Source organism: Malus domestica, chromosome 14 (assembly GCF_042453785.1).
Source record: "Malus domestica chromosome 14, GDT2T_hap1".
Taxonomy (NCBI): domain Eukaryota; kingdom Viridiplantae; phylum Streptophyta; class Magnoliopsida; order Rosales; family Rosaceae; genus Malus; species Malus domestica.
The window spans coordinates 7,019,777-7,038,727 of NC_091674.1; the positions used below are offsets into that span (position 1 = coordinate 7,019,777).

Here is an 18,951-nt window from a genome sequence, read left to right on the forward strand (position 1 = left end):
GGTTTGGTTCTTACCTTTTCTTAATGGTGAATCTCCATACCACAACACTGTTCCATCTTGATTCTTGCTGTTTGGTTTCTGCAATCACTTGAATTGCAATTTGCAAACGGCAAACTTACACTCTCCTCGCATTAATTCCATTGCTAACACGCTGTTTGGATCGAACAATCCCAGCTCCAATGTTTCCCTTTTTCCACTCGGCTATGTTAATGGTGTAAGATGATGTCCAATTTAATTGGACCTTGTCTCGTCCTACATCATATACGACCTTCAAATTGCAAGACTAAAGATGCAGAGAAGGCGAAATGAGTTTTCTATCAAGCACAACTCAAGTAACAGCATTTGATGTCCAGGCATTTCTCCTCTGTTAGTTAATTTCATTTCTTACATTTACTTTGTGATCAACTTCTTGTTAATTGTTCTAAGTTCAACCCTGTCAATTTCTTGTATTTCTATACAACCGAAAAATATTGTGAATGTTTCACTAACCAGCAATTAGAGACAACTGCATAACAAATTCTGCGGTTATATATTAACAAGTTCAAGGGAATTAGCAATCAGAAGCGTCCGGTAAGACTGCTTCCAACAAGCAACAAGTCATCTGCATCATACTGTCATATGAACATCAGATTCCAGAAGCATTAGAGAATTAAACAGCAATATAAAGACCAAGGCTTTTCATATCAATCATCATCCATGAAAAGTGAAGGGTCGGTCACGAGAAATTATCCCATCAGATACAAAAAGGGTAGTGCTATGGCCTCTATATCCGTCAGCTCCTACAGTATATCTAAGGCTAAAACCATCAAAGAATGATGGCAACTAGACACACATTCTACTGTACTGTCTGAAAAAAGAGTTTTCAGAGTGATAACTAAACACTTTACTATGACCTTCAGCGAGACATGAAGCTTCAGACTAAAAAATGACGGTGCTCAGTCAGTGTAAAGTTACCACCAGAAGATGATTGAATGTTATGTGTCATCAGTAGATGATAAGCAATATCAACGGAAGATGATAGAGGTCACACTGAGGGTCAGATAGGTATCACTAGAAGGTGATATGTCTCGCGATCTAGGTATCACTAGAAGGTGATATGTCTCACGATGTTGGTATCACAAGAAGGCGATACACCTTCACCTGCTTGGGTCCTTGTCCAAACTCCTATGTGCTATGTTGGTAATGTTCCTTCATCAAAACAGATCAGCGCATTGACATCAGAGTTCGGACTTTTTGCTCCCTCTCAGCCTTCTTTGAGCTAGGCGTTCTCTTCAGCCTCTCAAGTTCTTTCCTGACCACTTTCTCCACCATGTCAATTGAGTTCATTAGTTTCTTCTGTGGTGTAAGAAATTCTCCTTCAGATGGCTGATTACTGACGTCCCTTAAAATTTGTTGAACTTTACCAACAGAAGGGGGCAGACAGTGCTTGGTCCGAACAGCTGAATACGGAGTCATAGGTACTCCATGATCAAATTGAGCACCTGACACAGGAAGAGACTGATCAAGGGCATTCTGGTCTTGTGGAACTTGACCCTCAGTGTTTTGGCCATCGCTCTCAATCAAGCGAGCTCTTCTACTTTCAATAGCCTAATCAAAAGTATACAAATTACACAAGTCAACCACCTATTAATTATATGCTAAAGATTCAAAAACAATTAAGAGACTATTCAAGAACATCAATGAATATCATTAACAATTCCACGACGGACTCAGAGGCAGAATCCTGAGCTAAATATTCCAGTTGATAACCGCCATTAAAATAATTTGAAGTTGCAAATAAAAACATGGGAAACAGAGGCAACAGTATGCAAAAGTTTGAAGATTATAATTGAGCACCATTCAAAGACCAAGAGACACGATATAAGTGACAATTCATATCAAGTGTAAACAAGGAAAGAGACACGATATGGGAAAAAACTATCAGGGTTGTCAAATGAGGTTTAAAATTTTGAACAGAAACAGTTGAAGTATGCAAGGAGATACCAATAGCGTTCATCAATTGCTATATGTTCAACTTCTTACTGCAACAAACAGATACTCATCAACTGCTATAGATTTAGAATCAAGCCCAGGCCAATAGACAATAAGATTTACTCAAACAATTGGAAGAAGTTAATCATAAACCATGAAGACCAAAACATAAAGATAAGTCAAATGAATTATATCCTCAATGCATAACAAAGGGTTAAGAAAGTGAGCATACCCTAACCACAGCAGTGATATCCTGGAGAGGGGATCTTGGGTACCAATAAGGCAACACGCTGTTACTAGCTCGGCCCCCTCTCTGGTGAGAACTCCCTCTGGGCGTATTCTCTCTGTCCACCGTTGACAACCTAAATGGGATCCGACCACGCCCAGTCACGGTTCTGGGAGTCCTCAAACTGCTCCTTGGGAGCCGTCCACCACCAACAATTCCGGTAGCCCCAATCCCCAAGCCTGTTGGTCGTCTCACCGGAGGAGAAAAGGGTAGAATAGTCTGCTCTGGCGGATCAATATAGACTCTCCGGTTGCTGGCCAGCCTCTGAGCATAGGCTGCGGCCGGGTCAACTGGTCTTGACAATCGATCTCTCGCTTCAGGCATTTTCACGATTCAACTGAAACGGCAAAGTAGAAACTTAGATCCAGAATTTTCACATGAAGTTCAAAAAGAAAGAAGAGGGGAACTCTCACTTTCCCAGAAAACGGAACATTCTCTCGGGAAAATAAAAGAAAAGTATCGCAAGAAAACGCATAATTCCCCGACCCAGGAAACACTTGTATCACAATCCATAAATTTTTATCACAGGTCTTCTTTTCCCAGAAAATCCATAATAAAACGTAACAAGTTCCTGAGGATATTTCCACCAGTAGTGTGTTTAAAATCTGCACAAAGAATATAAGAGCTCTCACTTTCCTAGAAAAATATTCCATTTTCTCGGAAAATCAAGGGCAATCGTCTCAAGAAAACGCGAAATTAACCTAACCCAGACGACATTCTTATCAGAAATGATAAATCTAATAGCAACCCAGATGTGCGATTACAGGGTAATAATCGATCAGAGAGAAGAAACCAGTGATTTTACCTGGATGTAAACTAGGGTTTCGGGAGGTTTGCGTTTGGGAGCGTAGAGTGGGAGGTCTCTGATCTGAAAGTTGAAGAAGAAGAAGAAGAAGATTTGGCCCTGTGAGAGAGAGCGAATGGCAAATTTCAAACTGGAAAAATGGGCGGTAATATAAACCTACAAACAAAATCCCCAAAATTTTCACACGAGTTTGAAAACTTTCGCACGTGTTAGAAAAAATTTCAGTTCTTTTTTTATATTTTGCCCCAAATTTCCAAATATGTTGAAATTTCAAATTGTGTGAAGACCATCTCTAACCCTTTAATAGAACTTTGGGCTTTATACCATGGGTTGGAACTGGCCTTTCACTGGCCTACCTTGACCCTTGTTATTTTGAGGTCATATCTAGTATTCAAAGTTTGCCTCAATTTGGTACCGCTCTCGTAACCTGCACCTAAATAGTGCTTTACCCTTAGATTCCAGTCAACTGTTGCGCCCTTTCTTCTGTTCTTGCTTGCTCACTGGGAATGAAATGTACAGCATGGAATGATAGGTTTCTTTGTTAAGCAAGATAATATATATATATATAGATAAACCTATAGATTCACACACGATATCTTTCTAACTAAACGGAACCTCTTCTTGTGATGTGGAGACTGAGCAACATGTTCCGCTTAGGAGTCACAACCAGAGATCAAACAATACCCGAAAGAAACTTCAACAACGGGGGGGCGTGTCACTTTCAATTAATGTGTGATTCCAATCTTTTATCATCATAACTTATTTTGTTGGAACTCAAATTTTCTCCCAATAACTAAAAAGTGTGTCATGCCTGAATCTAACAAGGGTTCGCAGTGGTGGAGGAACTGGATCGGAAAAAAGAGGACTTCTAGTTGTAAGATTGGCCACTGAGCAAGTCAAGGAAGTGGGCGATATGTAGAGGTTAGACCTTTTTGGGCTCGAGCTGCTATGCTTCACCAGGCAGCCATATATTAATTTGTTGAAAACAGCTCCTTTGCCTCGTATGGCAGCTTTCAATCCCATATTTAGTTTCGTGTGCGCATTTGCTTCAAAGAGTTTCAAAGTAACTGTTTTACGTCTTTAAGCACGAATCAAGATTGAGAAAATGAAGTTTTCCAATCATTGACTCAAACCCATTGGCATCGACTGAATTGGTACGAAAGTTGTAACATGAGAAAACCATAGAAAACAAAGAGGGTTAATGAGTATAAAGTGAGTGACAAGACTAGACTCAAAAGTGCTAAGTTGGCCGCTAGAGAGGAAGCCAAATCGGCCTTTTAAGCACAGCTAAGGTAGTATGCGTTGGAGAAAGCCAGGGCTCCGAAACCACAAGAATCCTTAGTTAGAATGGAATTCCAACTCAGCACTTTTCCTTTTGAGATTTTGTAGACCACCATTGTTTTCTTCCTTCATTTCATAGCTTTAGGAAGGAAGATTTACTTTTGGGTCGTTAATTTACTGGGTTAAAACTTATAATTTTTAACCCAAAAAATTTAGGTTTTAACTTAGGAACAGTTTTTCTCCTCCAACCCTTTTGGGTTAAATTTTTAGTCTGAGATTATTAAAGAATGAATTTAGGATTATTTTTTTCTTAAGGTAACTTAAAAAAAATGCATACTATCTTAATTTAATTTTATGAACATTTTAACTTAAAAATATTTAGATTCAAATAAATATTGAAAAATCATTAAACCAGCACCATGAAACTCATGGAACACTACGAAAGAATATGAAACTCATGAAACAATTTTTTTTTTAAATTTGGACCGTTACATTTTTTTTTTTTACCGTTAGATTTGATCAAATTACATTTTAGCTGTTGGATTCATTAAATTTATAAATATAAAACTAAAAAAAATACACATATATGGTGGGCTAGCCCTACTAACCCAGAGGGTAACCCGGGCTAAATTTGTCCCATAAATGAGTTTTAGGTTTTAACTCATATTTACCCCAAGGTTGGAACAAGTTGGGGTAAGTTTAGAATCTAACATTTGAGTTTTAATTCAAGGATTGGAGTAGGTCTAATGAGCAGCTTTTGTATTCTTGGTGCTTCCATGTCTCATTTTAAAATTTAGCACATTTTGAAAAATCTCTATTCACTATTCGTAATAATTCGTTATACATTGGAAAGTAATTAGAAAATTATTACAAACTCATTGCAACGTTAACTGCATTTCTAAGGCTCTGAAACCTCACTGTTGGTACGCATCGTTCTAATTGTTTTTGCTTTCAGGGCACAGAGGGGAGCCCTCGTTCTTGCCCAAATTCTGACTTTGGTACTCAAGGTCATCGTCCTTTGTCCGTATTTTGGTACTCATCTTTCTGATTGATTCTGTATTGGTTACGAGGAACACCTTTATCCGTAACTCTATAAATAGTTACATTGCGATCATGATTTTGTTCAGTATTTCACTCACAATTGACGTAGACGATTTTCATATGTATATGAACTCTCTACTGAGTTGTGGAAACCACCAAGACACACCAAGAATTCCGAATTGACGTAGGCCGATGATTTTGGTTGCGTTGCAAACTGTTAGTGCTGTTAATTACTCTTCTGTAGTGATAACAGTAGCTTCAAGTGCAAGGTATGTTTCAATGATGTCGTATCATGTACTATGCTTCAAGCACACAGTTAATTAAGAACTGCAGCATATGGAAATGCATGAAAACAGAAAATATAAAACGTAAATACTCGAATTCTGCCCTTGAAAGCGACCAAAATACAAATTAAACTTTAATTCTGAGAAATTTTGTACAAAAACTCCTATATTCTAAATAGAAGAAACAGCTTTCCAATTCCAGATACAATTGGAGGCTTTTTTTCCCGGTAAATTAGGCTTGTAGGTACCTCATCTGTTCAATACAATCAAACACTGCCATATATAAACTACAATCTCTTCTCCTACAAAGTATATGCTTTGATGAAATGGACGGAGGAGCCCGAATGAAGCAATATTTCCCCGAAAAATAAATTGCAAAGAGAAAGTGAAGTTCAATGAAATTAGGTGGAGGAGAAGCAGCAGCCACCCTTCCTAGCACCATCCCCATCCGGGCCGGGAACAATAATTGTTGTTCCTTTTAGAAGCCCTGAATCTCCACTGTTTAGGTCACCAGCAGCAAGCGGCTTCTTGCTCATTATCCGGTATATCTCCATTAAGATCATCAAAAATGCGGTTTCCACGTTGGTGGCCTCAAGAGCAGATGTTTCCATAAAAAATAGGTTTTCTCTTTGAGCAAACTCCTGTGCATCCTCAATTGGCACTGCTCGAAGACTACCCAAGTCACATTTGTTGCCGATGAGCATTATAACAATGTTCTTATCAGCATGCCCCCTCAATTCCTCCAACCACCGTGCCATGTGATCAAACGATTGACGCTTAGTCATATCATAAACCAACATTGCTCCTACTGCTCCCCGGTAGTATGCGCTCGTGACTGCTCTGTACCTGAAGAGAGACTAAAGCGGATGAGTTTAGGAGTATGACATTGCATGCAAAATGGAAATCGCAAGGAAATATATAAACACAAACTATGCTTTCCAATATTGGAAAGCAGCACAGTATCAAAGAAACCGAAAAACAAAAGCGTCTAAGTTTTATTTATTTTTCTTATCCCTTTCATTGCAAAAGCAGCTTCAGCTATCATGAATTCCATAACTTTCACTGAATCATAAGGTATGTTGATCTTCATTTGCAGTTGTCATTTATCTTCCTTCATAGGAGATAAAGCAATAAATATGTTTCTACATCGAAATCCAGTCACACCTGATCGTAACAACAAATTGATCCTAGATAAGCAAACAACGATATATCACTCAGTGAGATCATTCCTATTTTTCATACCAGGCATTAGATCAAATCTTTACAAATCTGTGACCATCGAACACCATATTTTCTTGGTCAATCGTAATTTTGTTTAAGAAAATTTAAGGTTACAATTGAACGGAAAATCCGAAAGCAAACACTATTGGATCCTTATTATATTCCTTTATTGTTACCATCCATTTAACAAGCATGCATACAGTATGATCTATAAACAACAATCACATTACAGTTTTTCCATCATCATCATCATCATCATCATCTATAGTAAAATAAAAAGTAAGATCTTGTGATTGTAACAAAAGAAATGATCGTTAAGGCAAGCAATGTCGCACCTTTCTTGGCCAGCCGTGTCCCAAATTTGCGCCTTGACGGTCTTGTGATCGAGAACAAGGGTTTTCGTCTGAAATTCGACACCGATAGTGGCTTTTGAGTCCACACTGAATTCATTCCTAGCAAACCGCGCGAGCAGCTGTGTTTTCCCCACCGCCGAGTCTCCAATCAACACCACTTTGAACACATAATCTATCTTCTGATTGTAATCTCCGTATAAATTCGACATCCTCGCCGCGACCGGACCCCAAACCGATTGATTCTGAACCCCACAATCTGGAACATAAAATACCAAAATTACATGAAATAATGATGGTAAACTTCTCAGATCAATCATGTGGGTACATTTTATTAGATCGACTAGAAGATGAAAAGCTTGTGCTGCCTGCAGCGGCCGGGGTTGGGGTGGGTTCGGAAAATTAGAGAAAGAGAGGGGGAGAGAATGGGAATTGTGGTAAAATTAGGGTTTGAGAGGAAGAGGAGTCTGTTGGAGAAAGAGAGGGAACGAGGAGTTAGAGGCGGGGAAACCTTCGGCTAGTGCGGGTCCCATTAACGGTTTTTCAAGTTCACTGCGAACACAGTTTTTTTGGTGTACTTTCTGGTACAATAGTTTTGGTACACATGGTGGGATCCCGATCCTTAGTTCGGGAGACTTTTGTCTGTCAACATAATTCTTGGAGTGGTTTTTTTGGTAGGACGGGAGACTATACAATTCGATCACTAAATGATTTTATATTTTATTAAATTTGTACATAAATGATCTTTACATAAAATATTATAATATGAACGGTTGCAATCATAAATACAAATATTTATGAGTCAAAAAGCCTTCCTATAACGGATATGGTCCGTGCTCTACAAATTACAAGTTTGGCAACCTATGTAGTATGTTCTACGAGTGAAACTTCTCAAAACTATGATCACCCTTGGTATCTATTGAATTGGATAACAAATCGATAATGTATATCAGCATTATAAATGATAGAACTTTAAAAAATTTTAAGTGATAATTTGTTGTGAAGTGATAAGTTTCTTTCGTAACCAATATTCAACATTCTACGTTCAGTTGGATAAAAATTCAAAAACCAATCTTCCTTGAACATAAGTTGAATATAACGAATTATATATACAATTCTAAGCATCAAACCAGCCCTAAAAATGGAGGGCATTGAACATAGGTTGAATATAACGAATTAAGTTGTGGCTGGATTATTAAAAAAAAGAAAAGAAAAGGGAAACCTAGCTACACAGAAACGTTACTGTTTGTCTTCCAAATAAGGACAAGCAAACTCTTCCAATCTGATAGTCCATTACAAAACAGGATAAGGCTCAGTGGCAAAAGACAAAACAAGTCTGTAACCAAAAGAGAGACAAACAATGCCATTAAAGCATTTCATATTATAATTGAGGTTGGCATCAATAATTTAGTCAATTACGTAATAGTTTCTAAGATTGTCATAACTCTTTACTTGATTTCTGTCAATAAAAATTAATAAAATCGATTTCTAAGTTTATCCACCATAAATCATTTTGATAATTTCATAAAGAATCTGTCAATGTCCTTACATAAAATGACATGCAAACAAAAAAAATGAAATTAAGGGAGTACATTATTAGAACATCTCCTGTACGTTTTTTTTATGTTTATTTCATATATTGTGTACTGGGAACTCAAGCTGCTTGTTTAGGACACAAGACCTGGTCCCCTCCACGTTTGTGGTGGAAAATCTAGCAACCTTCTACATCACACCCCATCAAAAACTACATTACCTAATAGCTCCCTCTACTTGTTTTTTCCCTCTTTTGTTGCTGTAGTTTATACTTGTTCTTCACTGCATACAGGAAAATATTTTATGTGGTTTCAACCCACTTCCCCCATCACTTTCCTGATTTCCTGTACAGAAAAGAACGTCAAACGGTCCGATTCGAAACCTGCTTCTGCATGTTTAAACACTTGCAGTTTGCTCGAACATCGCTAAGTGTCTGCAAAACAATAAACTTTTGTGAGTAACAACTGATGATGCTTGTCCCCAGTGCAATGTTTGTTGATTTAATTTGTTTGATACCTTGAACTGTTTCTGAAGATCCTTAATATAATCAACCGCCAAATCTAGCATGTCTGCCGTGTTGGTTTGCTGCCAAGAATTTAAAGAATATAAAGAGTTTCCGAACACAATTATGTGACAATAAATCTGAGGCTAATTAAAATGCTTATGTGAAATTCTACCTTGTCCATGTTCGGGACAAGTTCTTGTAGTTTCCTCATTCGTTCACTGATCCGTGTTCTTCTCACCTGTAAATAAACTACGCCTTAGCGTCATCTATGTTCGAGCAAAAGACTAAAAGGAAAAAACAACAATGAAGTTGCATGGTGGATGTACTAATTATAGGATATAGAAAAATATTTACTCTTTCGGCAATGCTTCGAGGATGAGTGGCACAACCTCGCTTTGCTCTAACTTTGCAAGGTACAGAATCTTGAAGTTGCAAGAACTTTTCCATGGCCATTTCTGCTGAAGTTTTTGGTAAACTCAGGTGATGGGATAATACATGAATCCGGTTTTCAAGCTCTCCGCTCTAACCATGAAGTTTATTCAGAATGGGTTAAATATGCAACAAAAATTTGAGGCAATTCAACCACATACACCATAAGGACGTACCTGATCAACAGAAAATAATTTCCCATCATGATCTTGGTCACTTTTCATGCCACCTAAATTCTCTGGAAAATTTGATGAGTCGTTCCAATTTCCGATTGGGAAACCTGTAACATAAAACCGAGTATATCAACACTGCAATCTCCATTAGTATGATGCAGTGTAACTTTTTAACGGTGGCATCTGCAATTTACTGAAAGATTCTAATCCTAATCTATCAGCAATTAATCCGGATTCCGGATCAATTTCCTAAGTAAGAAAACACAGTATCAATTCGTTCTTTCCGAAATATATTATACTTGTTGATAGTTGATGCTCTTGACAACTAAATGTACGAAGTTAGAAATCGAACATCTCACAGATTATCGTCTAAATTTTCTATACCAACCATATCCTACACAACCACAGAGGAAAACCAATGTATCCAGAACACATTTGTTTGACTGCCGAAACTCAAATCTCCCACCTTCCTCATTGAAAGTAGCCTATAAATAGTACAGGCTTAATGTAGAGGCTCGGGATCCTATTATACAACTATCTATAGAGAGAGACGAACTCATTCTCTTTTTGTTAACTCCTAACAAATTGCAAATGAGCTTCTCAAATCAACGTATCTCTTATCTACGACCAAAAAACGAAAGAAAAATCTTCAAGCTAACATACTCGAATATCGAATCTACGATGCAAACAACAGGAAACATATACAATGACATGGTGAAAAATAAATAAATAAATGATTACAGATATTAAAAAAAACTAAACAAATGATAATCTAAGTTCAAATCTCCGTCCTCGTAGTTATTAGATTAGATTAGAATATCGTTCCCGTTAGAAAAGCCATAAGCTAATGAAAGAGAGGAGAAAACACAATACCGTTTTGAACAGAGGTGTTGGAGAAAAGGCCGGCTGGGGAGCTACTTTGTCTGACAAGATTTGAAGTTGAATGAAGTGACTTGTTGGCCGCAGTGTGATGATGCTCCATTGCACCCGAACCCGCCAACCCATATCCGCCATTAAACGAGCTCTGCCTCGGATAATGAGGTGGCAGCATCCCTGAATACCCTCCCTGTGAACTCACCCGGCTCGCCGGCACAGCCGCCTTCGTCACCGTCACCACGGATTTATCGTCTAATTCTTGAAAACTCGACGGCCAAGAATCCGAGTCGTTGGTATGGCTGTAATTCGCGAATCTGGAGAACAATCTCTCGGACTCCAAAGAACCCTCAACTGGGTTTTTACTGTGAAGGCCCGAATCGCCGCCGTCGGCCAAATTGGCGAGGAGGGAGCTCGGGGCGGAGCGAAATCTGAGCATCCCAGAATTGGGTTGGTGGGTATTTGAATCCATGAATGGCGGTGCACTGCTTGCTACTGTAGGGTATTTGAATTAATGGGCTCGTGGTAGAATTTGATGCTGGCGGACCATTATACATACGCTGCAGCTCTCAGTGCTAACGTAGCTTTTCGGGAAAATTCTGGGAATTTCTTCTTTTTTTCTTTCACTTTCTCAGAGAAAATTTTAAGCTTGGTTTTTAAGCAGAGTGGGATAAGATCTTGTGGAAGAAGCAACCGGAAGTGAAAAAGCCAAGCTTGACCAAAGCGTAAGCCCAGAGAGACAGAGAAGAGCAAGCTTAGCTGGAAGTAGAAGATAAACAGGGACCCCGTAATTAAACGGACCCTTGAGGTCTGTGTGCAATGGAAGTAGAGAGAGAAAAATGCAGACTTGCAGAAGCTGTAGAGAGAGATTGACTGCGAGCCTCAGATTAGCTTCAAGGAAGATCTTGAGCTGATGAGAGAGAGAGAGAGATGTTGCTTGGTGCATGTGGTTTACGAGTTGGGGTGCGGCCAATGGAAAAGTACAGAGAGCTATCAATATCTGGTGTCCCCAAGTCTCACCGCCTAACTTTCTTCTTTTGTGCTTCTTTTGCTAAACTGCCCATTTACTACTTCCTTTTACGCCTGCGTATCTTCTAGGGTTGTTTTTTGTTTTTTGTTTTTGTTTGATTTATTTTTTTTATTTTTTTTAACAAACAATATTATCTTCATTAAAGATGTATAAGAGTGAATCAAACCTTACAATGCGCTAACAATAATATGGTTCAAATTCGTTGGTGAGAATCAATATAAAATCTCTCACTTACAAGTGAAGATAAATATCACAAACCGTAATACTAAGTAACCTTATAATTTTCATTTTGAATAAGCAATATAATTTTTTAACAATGATTTTTCTCGATGCACATTTTTATTTATGGTCTTTAGTTCATATCGAATCAAGTAAAAAATATTTATATATTAAAGACAAAAATAAATGGGATTATGCAAAATGAGAGAAAGAGTGCTCAATTAATTTATCTTCAAATAAACATACATAGGTTCACAATATTTATTTTTATAAGTTCGATACTTAATTATAGCTAGCACATGATGGTTTGTAGTTTTATTATAAGGCGAATAAACCAATTGAAAAAATATCTAAGAGAATATCCTTTCACTTACTTATTCATCTACAAAAAAAGACTTGTTTATATATCTGACTATGTACAGTTTCATCTTTTTAAAACTCAATTAATGATGTTATAATTTACAAGAGAAAAAAAAAATCATGTGTCACAAGATAGTTAAGCTTTTTCATATGCTTGATCGACCACATATTCTTCCATGAGAAATGCTAAAATCAGTCATGGGCATGCTTGGCTAATATAGCAATTAAGAAAAATAATTGGAGAATGGTAACAGTCTTCTTATGTGAACCTTCTCCTTCTCATCTCTTATTGTTGAACAATGATTGAAATTATCTATTTCCAAAGGAACACATTAAAGACATCTCTACCGAAAATTAACTAAATTCAAAATTAGTTAGTAATCTAATGGTCATCCATCAAATAAATGAACAATATTTTTCAATTAATCACTAAAACTATAACGACGTTAATTAAATGATTAATTTTTTTTTTAAGGACCAACTGGTGGCTTCGCTACGATAGTCCACCCTCTGGGGCTGGGATGACTTATGGAGCCATTTTAGCCTTCCCTAGCCACTATTTTGTGATTCACCAATGCTAAGAATCGAACACAGGACGTGTCATGTGGAATACAGACCTGTAATTCATCCCCAACAACTAGATCATCTTGTGATAGTTGATTAAATAATTTTTTTAACTCAATAAATTTATTGCAAGATAAATCTCTAAATGATTGCTTGAATATAAACAGTTGTGATCACTGAGCAACGTTGCAAGAACATAAAAAAGGGAGTGATAGGTTGTTAGTTTATTTTTTGTATTTTTTTGTCAATTTAGGTTGTTAGTTTGTGAGGTAAGGCCGGGACCAAGATCCTCTCCTGAGCTAAGGATGAGGATCCTTCTCATCAAGAGGTGTGGGTTGTTGGATGAAAATTCAACGGCTACAATTATTATAACTTTACAGAAATCCTTTGTTTATAGCTGTTAGATTTTCATCCAACGGTCTACACCCCTTGATGACGAGGATCCTCATCCTTAGCTCAGGAGAGGATCCTGGTCCGTAAGGCCGCCTGGGAGAGATGGGATTGGCATTTGGCACGGATAAAGGGGCATAACTGTGACGTCAACATTAGTCCCATCCCGTGAGCACCAAATTCCGCGCTGCATCTGATTCCTGTCGTCGTTTTCAGTTTTGGCTTTGGCTTTGGCTTGGCTTTTGCCTCTAAAATTGCAGGCGCCGCCTTTCCCCAGAAACCTCTGTTGTCTGGTAAATGCACGCTCTCTCTTTCTTTTGTATTTCTTCGTTTATATCTTCTTGTTTGCTTAAAATATAATATAATGATTCTAGATCTTGATGCTCATAATTTGGAATATTTTCAATTTGTCCATTATAATACATCTATTTTCTTAGTACATCACTTATTAACGATTTTTTTTAACATACGATATTATCTACACTAAGAGAAAGAGAGAGGGGTGAACTTAGCTCCAATATGGTTCAAATTCGTCTTTGGTGAGAATCGAACATAAGACCTCTCATTTACAAGTGAATAGAAATATCACTAAACCGTAGAACTAAGTGGCATTAACAATTAGATATACTATAATAACATCTAATTGCAATATATGATCGTCAATGAATGACTGTATTAAGTACATGAATGTTTTTTTTATTTTTTTGGGTAATATTAAGTACATGAATGTTGTGTAGTTGTTTTAAAATTAGATAGAGATTTCAAACTTGATCTACGTGAAATCAATGACTCATGTGAATACTAAAATGGTAACTAGTTGCGAGTTCAATACAGTAATGCCTAATTAAGAATAGCCAATTTGTGGTGGCTTAGCTTTGTTATATATGACTTAGCTCTTATGTTATAGATATCTTGTTTCTTGTTAAAAAAAAAAAAAGTCGGAATTTATTCTTGACGACATAAGCATAAACTACTCTTGGTATGAATTTGCTTATATTCTTTCTATTTTTGTGAATTTTTAGTTATTCCTAGATGACGACATAAGCATAAACTACTCTTAGTATGAATTTTACTTATATTCTTTCTATTTTTGTGAATTTTTAGTTATTCCTAGATTGTTAATTGCTAGATGACGAGATAAGCATAAACTAATCTTAGTATGTAAAACTATTGTGCTTGAAGTGACCTTCTCCAAAGTAGGATGTTATCAAGAGTTTACGTATGAAAGCACTTAAAACTTCACTTAAACTGCTATATAGGAAAAGCATATGCTCTGCTAAAAATCACTAGATAATGATAGAGAGAGGGAAAATCTTGGGGTTATGAGTTAGACCACACAATAAGTTAAGTTTAATTAAGGGATACTTTGGATGCAGTCCCTTATCCTTAACATTCTTTGACTAAAACCTTAATGATATTCAAAGTTTGATCAAAGTCCCTTGACTTTGTACACCTCATTATATTACAATTAATATTTATAGTTTTATAGTTTTGACATTAATTATTTGATATTTTATGAGATTTATAATCCCTAATTATAATACTATTAGAAACGTTTACAATAAAAAAATTCAAGCATTTTGATTGAATAAATGGATAAAAACTATGTAAAAATAAGAAATAATAAATGGCAAAAGAATGTATCCATAGTGTTAAAAAATTGGTACATTTCACATATAACAAAGTGGTACATTAATAAAGAAGAATGGGTAAATTATAAATAAATTAGGGTACAGATAAAAGATTAAAAAATTATGAGTACAAATGAATTTTTTAAAAATATAGGCGCTAAAAGAAATTAATATATGGGTACAAAATAAATCTAAAAAGAAAATACTACAAATTAAAAAAAAATGTTGCAAATTAAAAGTGGGTACAAACTAAAAATATAAATATATGATACAAAGTTTAGGCATAAAACATAAATATACCATATGTAATTTTTCTATCATTGATTAAATATACAATGTCACATAACAGTATACACAAACACAAATAAAACTTTAAAAAATATGGGCACAAAAAGAAACTAATATATGGGTACAAATTAAAAATAGGTACAAACTAAAAATAAAAATATATGATAAAAAATTTAGCCATAAATATAAATATACTAATTGTAACATTTTTAACACTAAAGGAATATATTTAAAAATAAAAATATTTTATTATTCAAATAATTAATGATGTTATTAATATCCAAGGACCTTGATCAAAAATTGATAATGAATATGATTTTAATCAATGGAGTAATAAAAATAAGAATGTGAACCTAATTTCTCCTTTAATTAATTGTAACGAATTCGTCGTCTATGAGTCAAATCAAGATATCTCACTTACAAATGAAAATAAATACCAATAAAATGTAGATTAGCACAAGAATATTATCATGTCATATGTATGGTATTTTAATTATTGATTAAGCAAGAATTATTGTAAAAATAAAAGGCAATCGAGATGGATACTATATGTAAAATCGAATATGTGCTTAGAAAAGTGACTAACCACCTAGAATTGCAAGCAACATTACATATATTATTCCACCAATGATGTAATGAATATATGAAAGTAACATTTTCAAATTTTAGGTAGTGCAGATATAAGTATCAAATTCTTTATAGTCATCAATTTTTAGGTAATTCGGATATAGGTATTGAATTCTGTATTTTTTTTAATAAAAGAGTAGTCTACTACAAATCTACTTGTTATTCTGTGTACTTCCTCTTTTGAAGAATTTTTAACTCTAAATATTATTCTTTCAATGATATTATTATGTGTTATGATAAGAATGAACGATGTAGCTATATTTTATAGACTTTGGGTGTGATGACATTCATATTATTCGCGTAATGTTACTACATCTTATGATTTGAATGAATGACATGGTTATATTCTATAGACGTAGAGTATAATGATTATCCTATCATTTAAATATTGCTACATCTTATGATTTGAATGAATGACATGGTTATATTCTATAGACCTAGAGTATAAATGTAACATCCCACATCGTCAGAGAGTGGATCCTGTAAGCCTTATATGTATATTCTCATTTCTACCTAGCACGAGGCATTTTGGGAACTCACTGGCTTCGGGTTCCATTGGAACTCCGAAGTTAAGCGAGTTCACGCAAAAGCAATCCCATGATGGATGATCCACCGGGAAGTTCTCGTGTGAGTTCCTAGAAACAAAACCGTGAGTGCATGGTCGGGGCCCAAAGTGGATAATATCGTGTTATGGTGAAGTTGAGCCCGGAATGTGGTGGAGACCCGGGTCGGGATGTGACAATAATGATTATCCTATCATTTACTACATGTAATGTTATACGTTTTGAAATCCTCTCTTTAAAGTTTAAACGGTATGTTATCGGTCAAATCTCATCAATCACTTGTTTTGATCTTATGTTTGATCATTCTGAACCAAAATCAAATTTTATGTTTGATCATTGTGAACTCAAATCAAATTTTTGAGTAGAATAGTCATGTAACTCTCTATAGTTATATACACGTTTATATATAATATATAAAAGATTATTTGTAGGTGGGGATGAACCAAATTCTTATTGATTTTAATATGAATGAACAATAGAGCTATATTTTATAGTCTTAGAAGTATAATATTAACAAGTAGATGCATATCTTATTACAAAACTGTATTTGGAACGCCACAGACCCATCATTATGAAAAATTACACAATTTTTTCTCGTAAATTTCCAATATACAAAGTAAGTTTCATGCTCCAGGCGACGTAATTATATGCTATAACGTGAATGAACTATATATAATTGATAAAAAAAATTAAAAAAAGTTGAGGTTCTACTATAAAATTAATTGGCAACATGAGAAGTAACCTAATTATAAACACATGCAAGGTCCCCCTTTTCCCTAATGTGGGATTCACTCTCAATGCCCCCCTCACATGTGACGAATTTTCAAGCTAGCACATAGACAACACAAATTGTGTAATGCACGTGTGCAGCTAGGGTTCACACATGAGACAATCTGGTCATATACTATGAAGAAAGTTGAGGCTCCAATATTAAACCAATTGTCAATATAGGAGTTGCTTAATTACCTAGAAACACATGTAAGGTCATCTCCAACCGAAGGTCTAGAGGGCCAGAAGACTAAAAATAGCTCGAAAACCGTCTCCAATCGAGGGCCAGGCCAAATGGCTCGTGGGCTTCACTAGACAAAAAATAGTCAAAGGGCCAACCGGTTAGCCCAAAGCAACCATCCAGAATTCAAATTGTAACGGCTAGCTAGCTGACGTCAGCTAGCCATTAATTTTTTTTTATACTTTTTTTTTTACAAAATTTTTAAATTTTTTTTCCTATAACTTCCTAAGCCATTAAAAAACGTTAAATTAAATTAAGTAACATGAAACAATATTAAATAACATTAAATTTAATTTGTAGTTTTTAAATTTAAGTTGTTGTAGTTTTTAAATTTAAATAATAAATTATGTTTGGCTCTATGACCATTTAGCCCTCGGTTGGAGACGGTTTTTTGTGATAGGGCTAAAACGAGTCATATAGCCCTTTGGCCCTCGGTTGGAAATAATAAGAAATATAGCACTGCACTGTTCATTAAAATATTAATTTCTTAGAGAGGCATAAGGCTAAAATGAACCATCTGCCCTCATTCGGTTAGAGATGGTCTAAGGTCCTCCTTTCCTCAATGAGAAGTCAACAATTAATACTTCATGGATTTAAGACTAATGAATAAATGTCTTACGGTAACTGATTCATAACACTACATGTTATAACATTAGTTCATTCATAAGATCATGCGGTAGTCACATCGAAAGTTGCTTCACTTTGTGCTGGTAAAATTCCAATGTACAGAGTAACTTTCTTATTTTTTTTTATTAAACAAATAAAATCTAAGGAAAATTAATGAAAATATCTTGAAAACTTTGAGTTTTAATCAAAATGATAAAAATGTGTTGTAAGTGAATAGTACCAAGAGTGAATTTTTAGAATAAAAATATCATTTTCGTTAAAAGTGAACAGTAACAAAAATGTTATGTTAAAACTCCCTAAAGCCTATCTAAAAAAGGAATTAAAACTAAGATAAGTAGAAGAATCTAGATCATATGCTATGAAGGACCACAATTTCATGGATGGAATCAAGATCATAGATTTACCAAACGTAACTTATTAAAGTTGAATTAAGCCATCAAACTTTTTGTGAATTTATTTGTGGTCCCCCTTCTCATTGTCTCGTGGTACCTGTGATATAAAATCATTATAAAAGTATAGAAAGTAAGCCTAGAAAATAAAAAGGTCAATTAAAAAATGATAAATGATAGTGAGAGGTGCAAGCCGTTGCCTCGAGGGAGCCAAAGGTTAAATGTTTGTGTGGTGGGCAACAAGGCCACGTGAGGCAGCATTTGCCTGCCTATTCCTTCGTAATTTTTTAGCACACAGCAAAAACACCCGGATCCAGGATTTAAACTCTTGAGAGTCGGTGTTAAATACAAGTTTTTTTAAGATAAAAATAGAACGCTAAACGTGAAAAAAAATCAGTTTATTTATTTGATGGGCTTGTTATGTACTTATCAATAAATATAGGTATTTCGAGGCAATCTGATGAGTGATATAAATAGAACTTACTGAGTGTTGCCAATGTAA

The 18,951-nt window shown here is 35.5% G+C and overlaps 3 protein-coding genes across 4 annotated transcripts; all 3 read right to left on the bottom strand.

The window, feature by feature from the left end:
• Positions 1–662: 662 nt before the first annotated feature.
• LOC103454281 (protein POLYCHOME-like) lies at positions 663–3,193 on the bottom strand. 2 transcript variants are annotated; one of them, XM_017337303.3, is made up of 4 exons: positions 3,063–3,188; positions 2,671–2,862; positions 2,204–2,594; positions 663–1,587 (listed from the first exon to the last, which is right to left on the bottom strand). In XM_017337303.3, the coding sequence occupies exons 3-4, from the start codon at positions 2,579–2,581 to the stop codon at positions 1,204–1,206; spliced, it is 762 nt and encodes a 253-aa protein (XP_017192792.3). In that variant the 5' UTR covers positions 2,582–2,594; positions 2,671–2,862; positions 3,063–3,188; the 3' UTR covers positions 663–1,203. The 2 variants fall into 2 exon arrangements, with proteins under 2 accessions (XP_017192792.3, XP_008392102.3); XM_008393880.4 differs by lacking the exon at positions 2,671–2,862 and having other exon boundaries at positions 3,063–3,193.
• Positions 3,194–5,787: 2,594 nt separating this feature from the next.
• LOC103454282 (ras-related protein RABA4d-like) lies at positions 5,788–7,757 on the bottom strand. The gene is made up of 2 exons (XM_008393883.3): positions 7,225–7,757; positions 5,788–6,514 (listed from the first exon to the last, which is right to left on the bottom strand). The coding sequence occupies exons 1-2, from the start codon at positions 7,557–7,559 to the stop codon at positions 6,070–6,072; spliced, it is 780 nt and encodes a 259-aa protein (XP_008392105.3). The 5' UTR covers positions 7,560–7,757; the 3' UTR covers positions 5,788–6,069.
• A 975-nt stretch (positions 7,758–8,732) lies between these two features.
• On the bottom strand, positions 8,733–11,763 carry LOC103454283 (transcription factor bHLH130-like). The gene is made up of 6 exons (XM_008393884.4): positions 10,753–11,763; positions 9,883–9,986; positions 9,632–9,799; positions 9,450–9,515; positions 9,289–9,357; positions 8,733–9,205 (listed from the first exon to the last, which is right to left on the bottom strand). The coding sequence occupies exons 1-6, from the start codon at positions 11,222–11,224 to the stop codon at positions 9,134–9,136; spliced, it is 951 nt and encodes a 316-aa protein (XP_008392106.1). The 5' UTR covers positions 11,225–11,763; the 3' UTR covers positions 8,733–9,133.
• Positions 11,764–18,951: the final 7,188 nt, after the last annotated feature.

What these genes read in the sequence shown, in the direction of transcription:
- LOC103454281 (XM_008393880.4), bottom strand. Translation starts at nt 2,581, where the DNA reads ATGCCTGAAGCGAGAGATCGATTGTCAAGACCAGTTGACCCGGCCGCA. An exon ending in ATATCACTGCTGTGGTTAGG is followed by an intron (nt 1,588 to 2,203) that starts GTATGCTCACTT and finishes ACTTTTGATTAG; the next exon opens with GCTATTGAAAGTAGAAGAGC.
- LOC103454282 (XM_008393883.3), bottom strand. Translation starts at nt 7,559, where the DNA reads ATGATTGATCTGAGAAGTTTACCATCATTATTTCATGTAATTTTGGTA. An exon ending in GACACGGCTGGCCAAGAAAG is followed by an intron (nt 6,515 to 7,224) that starts GTGCGACATTGC and finishes GTCTCTCTTCAG; the next exon opens with GTACAGAGCAGTCACGAGCG.
- LOC103454283 (XM_008393884.4), bottom strand. Translation starts at nt 11,224, where the DNA reads ATGGATTCAAATACCCACCAACCCAATTCTGGGATGCTCAGATTTCGC. An exon ending in CTCGAAGCATTGCCGAAAGA is followed by an intron (nt 9,516 to 9,631) that starts GTAAATATTTTT and finishes GTTTATTTACAG; the next exon opens with GTGAGAAGAACACGGATCAG. An exon ending in TTGTCCCGAACATGGACAAG is followed by an intron (nt 9,358 to 9,449) that starts GTAGAATTTCAC and finishes AATTCTTGGCAG; the next exon opens with CAAACCAACACGGCAGACAT.